The sequence below is a fragment of the Callorhinus ursinus genome, unplaced genomic scaffold (assembly GCF_003265705.2).
Source record: "Callorhinus ursinus isolate GAN/ISIS: 27379988/994484 unplaced genomic scaffold, GSC_fseal_2.0 scaffold32, whole genome shotgun sequence".
Lineage (NCBI taxonomy): Eukaryota > Metazoa > Chordata > Mammalia > Carnivora > Otariidae > Callorhinus > Callorhinus ursinus.
Window position 1 is genome coordinate 17,327,763 of NW_027397094.1, and position 15,562 is coordinate 17,343,324.

General features: G+C 56.3%; 1 protein-coding gene across 7 annotated transcripts in view; it reads right to left on the minus strand.

Moving 5' to 3' along the window:
- Nucleotides 1-48: 48 nt before the first annotated feature.
- Nucleotides 49-15,562, minus strand: part of GALNT2 (polypeptide N-acetylgalactosaminyltransferase 2) — a 181,272-nt gene continuing 165,758 nt past the window's right edge. The window contains exons 12-18 of one of the 7 annotated variants that reach the window (XR_012374330.1): nt 14,777-14,869; nt 14,360-14,443; nt 13,866-14,033; nt 12,094-12,220; nt 6,715-6,834; nt 4,296-4,579; nt 2,637-2,773 (exon numbers count right to left, since the gene is read on the minus strand). Coding sequence is in view for 3 of the 7 variants with exons in the window: in XM_073879065.1 (XP_073735166.1) it covers nt 2,618-2,773; nt 6,715-6,834; nt 12,094-12,220; nt 13,866-14,033; nt 14,360-14,443; nt 14,777-14,869 (748 nt within the window). In the remaining 4 variants the exon portion in view is untranslated. The other 6 variants (XR_012374331.1, XR_012374332.1, XM_073879065.1 and 3 more) reach the window with 6 other exon arrangements.

Below are 15,562 nucleotides of genomic sequence, written 5' to 3' on the forward strand. Positions count from 1 at the left end.
CCCGCTCCAGGAAAGCGCCAAGAACGACCACAGCCACGCCGGAGAGCATTATCTATAAAGTATCTTCTCTTTATTTAAGTTAAACAATTTTCAAGGATGGTTTCCATCTATAAAATGGACAAAGTACAAGCTCTGTACAGCAGTTCTTTTTAAAAATCAACTGGAAAAAAAATTACCAAACTATATTTTGAATTTGCAAAACATACTCACAGAGACCATCATTTTAGCTTTGATGAAGACATAAGAAAGACCACCACAGAGGACAACTAGCTTCGCCACGCTTTGCTCAAAGGGCTCTCGGGAAAGAATCTGTACTTGTAAAAACAGGAGTGAGAGGGCGGGGTCGTCCGGATGACTAAGAAATAATGCAACCGCAGTAAGTCACTTTGGCACACTGTTGTCTTGTAAACATAGCTCACCTCCAGGGAGCCCTCCCAGCCCCACCTCTGCTCACAACGCGGGGTCCGAGGCTGCCAGCCCCCCGCCCCCCAGCTCAGGGATGGGGAGCGACCCCAAAAGGGGCCAGGTCGGCCCATCCCGATGGTACAAACTCGGTGAGAGTTCTGGGTGGGGCTGGGGTGTGTAGGGGAAGGACTCATCAAGAACCTGACTCGAATTTGTTTTACATCAAGGCCAAATGTGTTTGCTAACCATGGGGTATTTTTTGCAAACAATGGCAGGGGCTCACAGGGGACGGGGTCTGATGATGGGACCCAGATGCTCGGGCTGAGTCTGGTTCCTCCTGCCCCACCTGCATTCAACAGCCTTGCACAGGTAGCTGGCCCTCTCCCCGAGGCCTCCCTGTAGTCAAGACCAGCCTCTGAAGACACAGGTGTGCACAGGTAATCCAGCTATGGCCTCCCTGTCCACTGAAGGTACATCCGGTTGCTGGGCAGAGGGCAGAAGGGAAGCCGCAGGAGAGTCCCCGAGCCATGCCTCTACACCCCATCCCGGTGACCTAGAGCAAACACACGTGGGCCTTGTGCAGCGAAGGAAGAAAGACCAATAGCGTCCCCTTGCCTAGAAGAAACGGGCAGGGAACAGAGTGGCACTTTGCAGAATCTTCTGGGGCCACTTCTCACTCTGTGACCCCCCCCCGGGGCCCTCCCCGAAGGGGCCTGAGGATGTGCATTTCTGATGCACATCCCACTCCGCAGCAGCCGGGGGAGGCCTGGGGTGGCCAGCCTCTCTGAGACCACACATGTGCAGGAGGGCCACTCCGTAGGGGGCCGGGGACTGCCCTGTCACGGCATGCGGGGCCACTGCAAAGGCAAGGGGGGCTCTGCAGGGACATTCCTGGGCATCTCTTCCTGTCACGACTTAGTTCCTCACTGGCTCGTGGTTATACTGATCTCTGCTTCCTAACGCACACGCCTCCTGTGTTGTGCCCAGAATCCTCCACGTCAGCTGATCGGGCATTGGATGGTTTCCGCCTCTCCCAACTCTTGACCCAATGCCTCATGACGGAAAGCAGGCACCTGGGCCTGGGAGGGAGACGGTGTGGGCAGGCCAGATTCCAGAGCCCAGGGACCAGCTCACGGGACACCCACGATTTGCCCAATGCCAGCCTAGGACAGCTTCCTACTGTCACCTACTGGGAGCTGGGAGGCCGCTGGGTTTTTGTTTTTTCCCTAAGGGAAAAGAAATTTAATTCAAAAAGACCCCAAGTAATGTTTGTCAAAATAAGTAGTGCATCCAGGTTTCCAGAAACCAAGGGCACAGAAGGTGGATGCTGACACTTAGCAGTGACTCCCAAGCTGAAGCCCACGGAGGTGCCCGGGCTGAGGCTGGCAGTCCGCCCCCCTCCCCCGCACCCCTAGCCTCCTGAGGCCCAGTGGCAGGGAGGCCCCCAGCAGCCCCGTAGCACCAGCTCACTGATGGGGCTGGGGGGGGGTGACAGAGCCCACCTTCCCCACCCCCCCAAGGGCCCCGTCCCTCTTACTTCCGGCCGTGAACTAACTGCTGTCTGGGCAATTTACAAGATGAGGACAACCTACAGAAACCATAGGGAACTGACCGTACATTCTTCCTTTATATATATTTATATTTAGTGTCCCACCATAGAAAAGTTCATATTCAAATAGAGCAAGTACGTCACGTGGAAGAGGGGGTCTGTGCTGGGAAGACAGCTGGGAACGGAGGAGCAGGGACAGGGGAATACAACGTAAACCTGCAAAATGACTCGGTTCGCTGTTGTGGAAACCAGACGTGATTTCGATGGGATCAAAAATGGAGATTTCAAAAGAGTTCTCCTCGGGGTGACGCAGCAACGGCCCCCCTTCCGCCCTCCCTGCCCCGCACTGGTCCGTGCTGGGGCGGTGCCTCGGCCGTCCCGGGGTGGGGGGGGCGGGGGGGTGTGTGTCGCCGGGGGTGGGCGGCCGAGGCCTCGGAGGAGGGGCCTGGCCGCCTCCTGGGGGGGCGAGGAGAGCGGTTCTCTTTCCGGGCCTCTTCGGTGTCCGCCCAGGCCCCGTGCCTCGCACAAGTTCTCCGACTTTCAGACCATGATGGAATACTGAGGTATATAGTTTCGCAGAAAGTTCAAGAAACATAATCAATAACGTGACCTCCAGACTCAGCCGGCGTGGGGGCCGGGCTACCGCGGCCCGGCGGGCTCCGCTTACTGCTGCAGGTTGAGCGTGAACTTCCACTGCTGAGACAGGGCGGGGCCGCACACCTCCACGCTCAGGCCCCCGTTCCTGGCCGCGCGGCTGTCCAGACACAGGTTGCTGCCCACGTGCCGCAGCTTGGAGTTGCCCTCGATCTGTTCCCACTTCTGCAGGAGACAGGAGAGTGCCTTACGATCACAGCACACACAAAACGGCACAATACAGATCCAGTTGCAGGGTCTCCTAGCTACACTAAAAATAAAAAAACCCAAGCCTTTTTTTTTTTTTTTTTTTGTTGGGGGGGGGGGGGGGGGGGTGGGGGGGGGGGGGGGGGGGGTTGGTTTCTGATCATAACGGAGGAGTTACCCTCTGCCCCAAGACAAAGCAGCCCCAGGGCCAGGTGAGCGTCCAGGGAAAGAAACCTATGCTCTCTGCCTTGGTTTGCAACTCAAAACCTCCTTTCTGGGCTGCTAGGGGCCGTGCACCCTGCCCCACCTCTTCCCTCCTTTGGCTGTCCCCTCATCCAAGCACCAGTGCTTTGGGCACCTGCCCGTCCTCGGTCATTAGCGCAAGGAGTTGAGGTAGGGAGTCTCTTGTCGGCAACGTGCATTCATCCACAAGAAGGCCTCCTCTGATGCTATTTCACCTCCAGGAAGGAGCCCCAGAAAGCTGAGCCAGCTCAGAGAGGACCCCAATCCTGCCCCTGGCTAGTGGACGGCAGCCGTGCCCGGAGCCTGTGACCTGGGCACCTCCACGCTCCCACTTAGGGCTTTAGGCTCAATTAAACTAGGAGAATGGTGTCAGGTCAAACGAGAGGGAAAAAGATGCCTGAGTGGACAGAATATCATGTTGAGGAACCCGTTTCTATACTGTATGGTTTTCTCTATGAGTCTGTGAGCTCTTTGGTGGGTGTGAGAAACCGGTCTCAGCCACCCCGGGGGCCCCCAGTGCTCTGCACGGCAGGGACCAAGCAGTATTCGCTCAGTTCCAAATGTGACTCTTGTAAAGCACAGGATGTAACTAACGTCTCCTTATTCAAGTGCGGACACCCTTCCCCCACCAAGACCAAACCCATCAACCAACCCACCAATCTCAACCAACCAGCTAACCAAGTTCAATCAGCCAACCAACCAACTCACCAATCAACTAACTAACCAACCAACCAAACAAGAAAACAAAGCCCACAGCCTAGCCTAAAGGAAGTCTGAGGCCCCCTCACCCTGTTGTTCACCCCCATGTCAAAATCTGTTTGTTCTTTAAAAGAAAAAAACTATCACACTTTTTTCTCCCAAAAGCTCTCCCTTCATTAATATAGTCTGTGATTCTAATTAAATTTTTACACTGTGTGCACTAAAGCTCCTTTCTGTAAGTATTTCTGCAAATCCTTTTGACACCGTGGAATTGAATTCTCTTCCTCCTGCCCCCCTTCCCCTCTGACTCTGCAAAGGCACACAAAACACGAACCACAGACGTGCCTGGAAACCAAATACTCCAACTGGCAAGACGGTGCGGCTTTGAGATAAAATTAGCTGAGGAGCCTCCTCTCAAAGGGCAAATGGATGGGGAGGGGAAGGAGGCAGAGCGAGGCCGAGGACCCTGCCCCCCCGGGAGCCGGCCTTCTGCACAAGAACAGGAGGCTGGGATGTTCTCATAAGGACCCTATGATACTCATTCAGGCCGCCCGCTAACCTGGAGTTTCTGCCAACAGTGAAATTCAGCGCAGTCAGATGAGCACGGGGAGGTCACCGCTGCCTGCCCATCATCCCTCCTCTCTGGTTCCCTGGCTGTCAGTCAGTCCTCACGCTGGTCTCCTCCATTGTCATGTAAAGTGTGTATGCGCAGCCGACAGCCCTGTGTCGCTCTGAGTGGCCAGGAATCAGGCTTGACAAAGAACGTGGAATGAACGGCATCTGATCCCCTTCTCTGGAGGGGCTCTGCCTGTCAGGTGTCAAAGCCTCAGCTAAATGCAAGGTCTTTAAAAAAAAAAAAAAAACCAAACTCCAGCTCTGGCCCTAATCCTGGGTCAGATTTCTGGACCGTCAAGGCTCTACTGAAACAGCCCCCACACGGCTCTGCACCGGGTGAAGCCTCGGGGTCAGAAGAGCTGTTTGCAGGATGTTTCCACCCCGTGGTGTGAGCGTCTCAGGGGTATCAGTTAGGCTTCCCAAGAACTGGGATGGCACCAGGAACGCCTGTCAGCTCTGGAAACAAGGCAAACTCCTACTGAACTCCTCCAGAGATTAAGCGTCCATCAGAAACCAGGCTGGGGGTCTGCAGTGTAGGGGACAGGGGGCATCCCATGAGCAGGCCAGGGATGGACAGATGCAAGCACTTCCCTGACAACCGGGATCTAAGCCAGGGACCTGGTTCCGGCCTCGGTCCTCCCAGGTGACACTGAAGAGGAGGCGCTGACCCTGTGGGTCTCAGCTTCCCCTTTGGTGGAAATCCGTCTTGGACTAGAAGCCCACTCAGGCTCCTGGCTCTGGTAGGCTCTGTGCCTCAGTTTCTCTACACTCACCTATCTCATAAAAAGAGACTGTACGAGGATAAGCCAGTCTCCACTTGTTGGCACGTTAGAAGGCCCTTTCGTGGCTGCATTTCTATTTCTGACACTAGTCACTCCCCTCATGGCTCAAGAAAGGGCTTGCCTCCAAATTACCACGGGGGCTTATGTCAGAGAAGGTAAAAACAATCCGAACTGTTTGGAAAAAGTAATATATACACACAGATACTTGAGAGAGAGAGAGAGAGAGTGTGTGTGTGTGTGTGTGTGTGTATAAAGTCTCATCTACTTGAACTTACTCATTTAGCATTTTTGTAAATTTAAAAAGCAAAAATATTTAATGAGTAAGTAACAACACGCAATTTTTCTTGGAAATATCCGGTGGCACGGAGAGAACGAGAATGTCATCAGAAACAGGCGGTATCAGACCGCCGGCTTAAGAAATAGAGATCTTTCCTTCAGGGCTGTGGGTTTACCAGCACAGAATGAAACAAAATGAAAGCACCTCCCTTTGGTGATGTGGTTACGAACCTCACTTTCTTTTCTAGTACTTATTAGTAGGTCAGTGTTTCGCTGACTTCTCAGTGGGCCCCGGGCCTGGGCCAAGTTCTCTGCCCTGCTTGGCCCCCGGGGCTTCCGCGCTTCTGTGGAGAAGCCGTGAGCCGGCTGTGCTTCCCCGCTCCCGGGCCTGAGGTCTGTGCCTCCACATGCGGGGGGTCTGATGAGGCAGAACGTGATGGGGTTCCAGGCATCATGCCCAGCACTGAGACGCACACGTGCACGGCCCCCGGCCCCCGGCCCTCTCCCGCGTTCACGGGCACCACCAAACACTTTCAGGATGCCCATGTATGAGTGGCTGTTACAAAGAAGCTTCTGAAGAAGACACCAGCAGCACTGCTTACCTGCACCTGGAGGTGCTGGGAGCCCCTACCGAGGCCCTCAGCCTAGAGAAGGTGCTTACACACCTTCGTAGGAGCTGAACATACAAATGTGGCCCCTTCCTTTCCAGTGTGGCTAGAGAGTGAGGAACAGATATAAACAGATCAATCAAGAAGGTATGGAAGGGGGCGCCTGGGCGGCTCAGTCAGACTTCCGACTCTTGATTTCGGCTGGGTCATGATCTCGGGGTTGTGGGGTTGAGCCCGGTGTTGGGCTGCATGCGCAGCGGGGAGTCGGCTTGGGATTCTCCCTCTCCCTCTGCCCCTCCCCCTGCTGATTCTTTCTCTCTCTCTTTAAAATAAATGAATAAATGTTTAAAGAAAAAAAGAAGTTATGGAAAGACATAACCCGGGATGGGGGTACTTATGGTGGAGCCGCCCACAGGGGACAGGCCAGAAGGCACGCTGCCCAGAGCCGGTGCACACGGGCAGCACAGCGGCCTTCTGAGCACCCACAGCCCGCACGGAGCACGAACGCCCCGACCACACGTTCACCCAGCACGAGATTCACGGAGTGCCTGCTGCGTGCCAGGAGCTCGGTGGGAGATGGCGGACAGCCGGAGCCGAGGTCCGACCGGGGCAGCTGGACCGTACAAAGCAGCGCTGCAGTTAAGGTCATGGGGGCGGGGGCGCGGGAAGGCCGGGCTGAGGGGCAGGGGCGCCCTACCTGTCTGGTGTCGTTCTCTCGGCAGCCCTGCAGCTTTATGACAGAGCCTGGTGCCCGGTCCACCACCGTCAGGCACAAGTCCATGTGCTTCACCGACTTCTCCTTCGTCAAGGCCCATTCCTGGAGCACAACACTGGAGGTCAGGGCCACATCACGCACAGGCCTGTGAGTGATGGGGCCCCGAGAGGGAAAGGGTCACACTGCCGAGCAGAGACTCTGAGCCCCCAGCCAACGCAGGGCCGACACACGACTTCTTACCGAAGGGCAAATCCCCACCTGGGGGTGCTAGGGGGAGCCTCCCAGCGCAGCACCAAGTTCACCGACTGGTGTGATGAAAGGGCTTTGAGAACACGAGTAACTAAGATAAACAGTGTGAACTATTTTAGCCCCGGGTGCACATCTGAGTGCCACACCCAGTTTTCTACCATGAAAGGTGAGCTGGAAACACGGTGGCCCATGCGTGGATCCCCCAAGGTGGACAGTTCAGGGTCGACTTTTCCGCCTGCATTATTTTGGAAAGACTCTGCCCCCCTGCAGGTGTGGTTTGGAAACAGCCTTTATGAATGTGGATTGTAACGTGTGAAAATGGTAAATTATACATGGCCCATTTATGCAAAATAGGCAGCATGTAACCTCACTACTGAGCAGTGAGTTGATTGGCTGATGCTCACAAAGGTCTGAGATCCCTCAATCTGTGTACTTATACACACACCCCTCGTGCTAACACCAGGCGCCTACTGTGTGCTGGGCACCACTGTATGCCCCACGAGAGGCCGTTATTACCCCCATTTACAGATGGGAAAACTGAGCCATGATCAAATAGAAACACACACACACACACACACACACACACACGCACACACACACCCCTTAAGGGCTGAGAGCACAACCATTTATTCAGAGTGCTAAGTAAGACAGTCTCAAAGGGCAGGAAGCCAGAGAATGAAGATGGGTGAGCGAGGCCCCAGGCACAAGGTTCTGGGCGGGGCCAAGGGTGGGACAGGGAGGAGGTAGCTTCTGACCTTCACTCTAGGACCCGAACCTCTTTCAAAGGGGTAAATACCCAAGTGAGCCCTGAGGATCCAGAAGCAGCCAAGCGTCTTCCAACCCAGAATGCCACCTGGACACACTCCCTACCACCCTGTCCCCTTCTGCTATCTGCCCAGGAAAGCTGCTACGACTCAGCCATCCTTCCAGCGACGGTCCGAGGCACCCTGCAATGCCTCAGGTGCTCTCCCAGGGCCCAGCCCACTGCGGGGAGCAGACAGTCAAGGCCCCGACCTCACGGGGGCTGGCTCTCCAGCGGGGAGAATGGCTCACCCATGAATAAATGTATTATGTAACTTTAGGCACCCCTAAGTGCTATGGAGAAATTCTTTTTCTTTTTCTTTTTTCTTTTTTTTCTGTTCTCAGGGGACAGAGGTAAGGGAGGGAATAAATGATCTTTCAAAGAAGCCTCACTATTCAGCACCTCGGTCACCTTGGAACAGATGGTCTGCCCTAGACAGGCGGCCCGTCTAGGGACTGGAGAAGCCCCTTAGCCTGTTGACGGCTTCCTTCTCTCCTAGCAGGGAGGCAGACTGGGGCCAGCTCCCTCCTTTTCCTTGGCTTCAATGTTCTCACCTTTTAATGAGGAGTTTCTCAAAGTGTGCTCCATGAGGGATTCTATGAAAAGTTAGTTTCAGGTCAAGTAAGTTTGGGAAACAGTGAATTTGGGCCACGTTTCTTTCTGCAAAGTCACACATAGGGTCCTCACAGCTCTGGAAGGCTGAGCCTAGCAGGACGTGCTCGGACTGTTTTCCTTAGCATCCCTCAAACCTGCGAGCACGGAGCCCTGTCCCTACCTGTCGCCATCGGCAGCTCCTGGCAGTGAGCTCTGCAGAGCATTCTCCAGGAAGGGCCCCACGCCACCCCTGAGGGTCAATCCCAACCTTCCATGATGCTGTCCCTCCACAGCTGGTGCCTCTGAGGCGCCAACGGGCACTCAGCGTCACCTGTACGTCAGGGCAGCATTCGGGGCCAAAAGGTCCCAGGAAGGAGCTCATGCACCCCGCCTTTCATGCATTCAGATACGCATCACGCCTGCAGCGAGGCTCGCGTGAGGGAATGGCACCAACCCACCCCCACTCGTGGGCAAGATTCTAGATGCTTCTTGGAAGCAGGTGTTGAAAAGATGTTGGAAGGGTTGCAGATACCCAGTGAAAGCTCACGTACGAATGTTTCTACAACCTTCTTGCTATTGTGTGCTTAATTATTTTAAAGCAGACTTTACACTGAATTCCAGGAAAACTAATTCAGCTGTGCAAACAACAGAGCTGGCTGCCACTTTGTTCTTCTGTTGCATTTCAATGATCTGAATTTGTAAAATAAAGTTCATAAATATTTAAGAATTGCTTTTTTGAGCTGCCACTCTTAAAAGAGCACGGCCATTAATTTTCCCATTTCCTGTGTGTCTGCTGAGGCTCCGCCAGAAACCAGGTAAGAAACCATACTCGTCCAGAGCACAGTACCCTATTTGCAGTTAGGAAACATTATTTACCCTCTCATTTCTCACCCATGTGGCACACCACTCAAAAAAGCATCGCTTTCCATCCGTTGGGATGGGACTTACTCACGGAACATCTGCAGCAGTAGGCACGAGCCCTGGCTTCCCGCCGCCTCCAGACCCACACACGCCAGCATGGTGGCCAAACTATGCACCTGCTGAGTCAAGTGAATGAACACCTGACACCCTCAGTCACACTAGCTACATTCTGAGTGCTCTGTGGCCACCTGGGGTCGGTGAGAACTGGACTGCATGGTGCCGATCTGGAACGTTTTCAGCGAACAAAGCACAGCTGGATGGTACTGATCTAGAAGGCAGCTCTCCGGACCGCAGGCTGGTCCACGGAGGAATGTGGTCCCCGGTGTGTGGGTGAAGGTACACCACGTGGTCACACTGCCTGTCCCGCACTGGTGTAGCCTCCCCTGCTAGAAAACCCTCACTGTGCAGTTGCTCGTTTAGAATCACCCACCTTGGGAGCTTCTTTCACAAACCCCAGTGCTCTGCAACCCCAGGCCGATGAAAGCAGGCTTTCCGGGCAGGGGACCCGGCATCAGAATTTCTGGAGAGCTCTCAGGGCAATTCCAGCACAAAACCATGGTGGGGGGGAGGGCTCAGAGACGGTAGAACGCTGCTCCCTGGGCAGACAGGGCCAGGTCCTCCTGGCCAGGACCCCTGAGCACGCAGCAGCTGGCCCGGGGGGCACTCAGCAGACATTCGCGGGGAGGAGGGCAAGCTCCCCCAGCCCCAGTGTGAGAACAGCAACGGTCTCCCAACAGCAAAAGGGAAAAGAGAGGGAACGGAGTGCTCTGCACAGGCCATGCTGCATGCTCTCGCCAACAGACCCAAGCCCAGCACCGGGACAGCCCAAGCCTGGCGGGGCTGCGGCCCAGCACGGTCACCTGTGCGCACAGCCGGGAGCAGCCGCCTCTGGGGGGCCTCCGACACTGTCCCCATCTCCTCCTCCCCCCAGAATGGCATCCTGAGAGCAGCTCGTCATCACCAAGCTCCCGTGCCTATAACCATGGCGACTACAACCAGGACACCTTTGAGACGAAAAGGGGGTACTATGAAAAACTGCAGGGCAGACAGGTGGAAAGCAGCAATGCACTGGGCAGGCCAGGATGCTCAGCCTCCCCGCGGGCTTGCAGAGCAGGGTTCGTGGGCTCAGAGACCAGCTTGCAGAAAGGATCTGGGGATCCAGAGCCATGGCCATGAGCCCTCACAGCGGTGGGGTGGGGGGGCGACTACCCAGGCCATGGCAGCCTGCTGCCTGGCGGCCACCGGCTTCATTACCAGCGGTGCAGTACAAGGTGCCATCCATCTCCAAGGCCATGCTGAGTGCACAAGAGCCACGCACAGAGCCCGGGACAGAAGCTGGTGCCTGAGACCGGAGAGGGCAGGGTGCGGAGCACAGGGAAATCCTTCACTAACAGCCGCCGACCGTACATACTTTTCAAATGCACAGAGTTAGAGTTCTCACTGCCCGGTAGGGCTGCTAAAATATAAAGGGCTGACCCTTCAACGGTCACTGAATCATCAGAACATTGCAAATGTGACCGAGAGAAACGCTGGTGATTAAATGGGGGGGGGTGGTGAGGCCAACTTGGAATCAAAGTCTAACAATACAGAAGGTAGATAACTCAGGGCCACACCTCCTCTGAATTGTAACATGCAGACCGAAGGCGAGATTCACCCTTCACCCAGCTCCACGTGAAGCAGCCAATTTCTGAATTTCTGCCACCAAGACCAGAAGCACCCTGGGGCTTACCAGACCCGAAGCACCGCCTTTCTGACGCAGATTAAACTGAGCTAGCTCCGGAGACTCATTAGATGCACTGTGTTTCCTGTCTTCCCAAAGCTTCACTTTTTGGAAGGCAACACTTGAGTATTTTCATTCTGCCTTGGCCAGAAACAGATAAAAACCCCGCCTCTCCCTGCACCCTCAGCCTCCCCACCTCACGCTGAAGCCCCAGACCCCTTCACGCTTCGTCCCGGCACGGTTCCCTGCGGTCAGACCTGCGCCCACATGGCCCCGCGTCGCCACCGCTGTGTGCATCGCTGGGGCACAGAGCCACACCCACACGGTCCCCAGCAGGAAGTGCGGCCACGGTGAATTTCAGTGCCTCAGACCGAAGGCCTGACGAGGACACAGAGACACTCCTGGCAGGCATGGCGCCCTCCCCCCCTCCTGTCTCCACCCAACAAACTCGGCCAACTTGAATCTTCCCTCCTACTCTCCTCCTTCCAGCCGACTCCTCACATCTAGGGACCCACCTCTCATAGGTTGAAATACTCAGAATCCACAAGTCAGGCTGCACCCCGAGGCCAGCTGTGTGTGCTCACCCAAAGCTCCTAGCCTGTCCCTGGGGAGCATGCACAGGAGCCAGGGGCTGTGCTCCGAGGACAGAGGTGAGACCCTGGGGGCCCGGGTGCAGCGTGCACGTGCTGGGCCGGCCCTGGCCGCCGCCTGAAACCGGCTCTCCCTCCCTTGTCTAATTTAGGATGTCCACACCGGTCCAAGCAACTGCTGACATCACCAAGTGAAGAGAGGAGGTAAAGCATTTGGGGATTGCAGTCTGCCTAGATACTCCCTGGGGGGCCTCAGAACAACCAACTTTACAGGAAAACAGGCTGACGGCAGGCTCCAGCGGCTGTCAGGGTCTGGGGCATCCCACCAGAGCCTGCAGCTGCCTGCTAGCGGGTGACCAGCTCGGGCCAGGTGCCACCTCACACATCCTGGGCCACAGAAAGGCAGCCGCTAGGACTTGTGAGCTCAGGGCCCCTTCCCTGTTCTCTCTGGGCCTCCAGGGGCTCAAGCCCACCCCCTCACATACCTGGTTCCCCCCTGCATTGTGACACTCATAGACTCCAACGACACCATCAGCAAAATGTCCCAAAGTGTCCAGGCAGTTGGTTCCCTGCTGCAAGGCCCCGAAAGCTATATCCTGGTGGTCAGGGACCCTGGAAAGCAAGAGGAGAATCATCTGCTTAATTCCGCAGGCCCCCCGGCTCCCACCCCCTTGCTCAGTGATTCCGCCTCTGGCAGCAGGAACCTCGAGAGGAAGGCCCCACCCCCCGGCCTGTACCACTCCTCCCACAGGTGGGCTGTGTCAGCCGGGCGGCATCTCGCGCACGTCCTGGCGTCCTGGATTTCTAACCCTAAGTGAAGATTTCAAGTTGGAGAAGCATTCTTTCCCTATCAGGAAAATGTTTCTGGAAAGGAAAAGCTCCTATACTCTTCAATGTTGGTCTGTTGGAGGTTCTTGAGAAGAGCACTTCCTGAGGTCAGATCCTGTTGCCCTGAGTTTTCCAGCAGACTTAGGATCTGAGCTTCACCTAGGAGAGGGGAGTACTTGCGTGGCTCTGTGGGGCGGCCAGCCACCCACAGAAACAGGGCACAGTGGGTGGGGGCCACATGCCGTAGGGCTGCACCCGAGTCTGCGCCCGGCCGGGCCCTGTACCAGCTGTGTCATCTCTTGGACCCCCCTCTCTCTAGGCCTCAGACCCCTCTTCTGCACAGCGCCTGTGAAGCAGAACCGTTGCACGTATCACATACATCACTGTGAGCACGTGGAGCCCAGTGCCTGGCGCACAGGAGGTGCCCAGTGAACGGCAGCGATTACTACAGACGCAACGCGAGTACTGGGTCGGGGTCTCCCTGGCCAGGCACGGGTGGGGGCAGATGGATTCGCCTGCTGCTGTGGTGCTCGATGCTCTGGATGTGGTCTTACGTGGCACAGGCCCGATGTCACCCCACATCACGGGCATCCTCACGGTGAAGCTGCATTTAATGTCACTGTCTGGCATCATTACCCAGCAAATCACAGAAGACCGTGACAGCAAAAGCAAAGTGGGCAGCATTACGGGGCCGCGAAGCCCTGGTGAGAAGTGCCGCACTGGCAGAGAGAGGGAGACGATGCCCAGGGGCCTCCCCCGGGTGACCGACTCTGCTCGCAGGCCCCAGTGAAAGCCGGCCGTCACAGAGGGGGCTGGAGGGAGGAGAACGTCTGCTCTCCCTGCTCCTCGGGCCAGGGGCACCATGTTGTACACCACTTCTCCGGCACAGGAAACAGTTCCAGGGGCCGATGGCTGTGAAGAGCGATGCTGAGGCAAAGCCGCATTCTCTAACTCTCAAACAAATCTCTGCGACAAGGGCTCTGAAGGAGCTGTTAGCCCGAAAGATAATGGCGGGGACTCCCGCATTCACGGCCCCTGTGTCGGAGGTGTGCGACCCGCCAGGAAATGCTCGGGGAACATGCAGAATAAGGAATGTGCCACATTAAAGCAAAACCTGTCTGGCAATCCCTTTACGAAGATGAAGTTTGGATGGATCCCGAAACCCGCAGCCCCGCAGGCCCTCTGATGAGGGTCTCAAGCGCTCCCTTAGGATACAGAGCTCTCATTAATTTAAGATGGAACAGCGGGCGTCGAGAGCAGACGCAGAAGAGTACGTCTGCCACGGGCAAGTCTCCTGGAGGGAAGCAGGGGAGTGGCGTTAGTGCTCCCGTTTCCCGGGAGGCGGGGGGCGCCGCGGTGGGCGGGGGTCCGGGCCTGGGGAGTGGCGTAGCGGATTTGTTGTTCCGTCTCTGCCCAGGTCGGCACTGACCTCAGCTCCGGACGCTCACTCACGAGGGCAAGACGAGCGAGGAGGGCGAGGCCCTCGGAACCAGAACAGGGAGGCCGGGCAGAGGCACCTGCTGGGCAGGGAGGGCCCAGAGCGCACGCCGGGGGGCGGGGGGGTGCTGGGTGCTGCTCCTCGGGCGGCTTACAGAGCCTGTGAGACAACAGTCCTTGTCACTTAGCCCCTGTCCTCTCACCAACAGGGCATGAGCTAAACTAGGCGCCACCTGGGACCATTCCCGCCTCTGTGGGGAATGGGTAGGTCACGCAGCAGGAGGCCACCATTCGGGGAGCGCATTCTCAGGGGTGCTTAGGGACAGCTGCGGGGTGAGGGGACGCAGCTCTCCCTGCGAGCCCTAGCTCCTGGCCTCTCGCCAGGGGCACAACCTTCACTTGTCACCTTTCGGGGCCTCCCCGCCTCTCTGACATCCATGGCTCCTAAGCCCTTACAGAGCGAGACCCCGATCCCCGGCGGCTTACCTTAGTTCTGGGTAGACATTTTCCAGGTACCACTTGAAAGGCTTGCAGCTAAGTTTCTTCCTGAGCTCCAATCGGCTCTGAATACTGGAGAAGAGGGACACAGGATTCCTTTACCATTTTAAGAACGGACAAGCTCCCTACATCAAATCTGGAAAGCTGCTGCCGAGAAGAGGACTGAGGCAGGCGCTGGAGCTTGGACTGTCCACACTCCGGGCCCCGTGGCCTCAGCCCACCTCCCACGCGCTTCCTGCCTTAGGCCCTCGCCCGGCCTTGAGCAGAGGCCCCTGCTTTGGCACCTGGGCGACAGTGCCCGACTCTGGCAGCAGAATGGTTCGTGGGGTGCGGGATGACCACAGGCTCCCCCCACCCCCTGGGATCCCGAGCAAAGCAGCACGAGAGGGCTCAAGTGACACTTACTTTCCATAAGGAACATTTCTGGCAGAAGGCACTGCTGCATAATAGAAATTTTTGTATTCGTCCATCCAGACCTCTGCTGCCCGGCGGGTGTTACTAGAAACAAAATAAATCTCCTTGAGCTGTGATTTGCTTCCTTTCCATCAGCATCACTCCGTGTGCACTTGTCTGCTTGGAGGGCTACTTAGGAAGGTCCTCCAAGGTGGGCCGGCAGCTGGGACAGGGATGCAGAGCAGGCCGTCCCCCCGCTCGGCACCCAGGCCCGGATTTGCAGGTAGCGGGCACTCAGCGGGTGCTTACTGAACCAACAGAACCGGCCTTCTCGCCTTTCACAGAAACAGATTGTCAAAGAGCAAAAATCAGAGTTAGAACTGTAGCACGGGCAGGTCCCGGGAGGAAGAGACTGGAGCTGGACCAGCAAGAAGGACGCAGAGTGTCACCGCGGTAACCTGCATTATGTATGCACAGGAGGCTGGCACGGAAGAGTAGAGCCAAGAAATCCTTGGCCTCTATGGTCCTTCTCACCACGGCTGTCACATTACTAGATAGCTCTGGGGAAAAGTTACAAATATATAAGAATTACTATTAAAAAGACTTTTTTCCCTGCAGACCTGAGCTGAGAGAGTGTCCTGTTTGGACAAGGAAGAGCGATGGGAAGGGGAGAGAAGCTTTCTGCCCCACATTTGGGGCTCCGACTGACTGCACCGTGCTGGAGGGACCCACATAGAGCGGGCTTTTCTGCCAGGCAAGAAAACCATGTGCTCCAATCTCAAAACCATGAGGCATGAT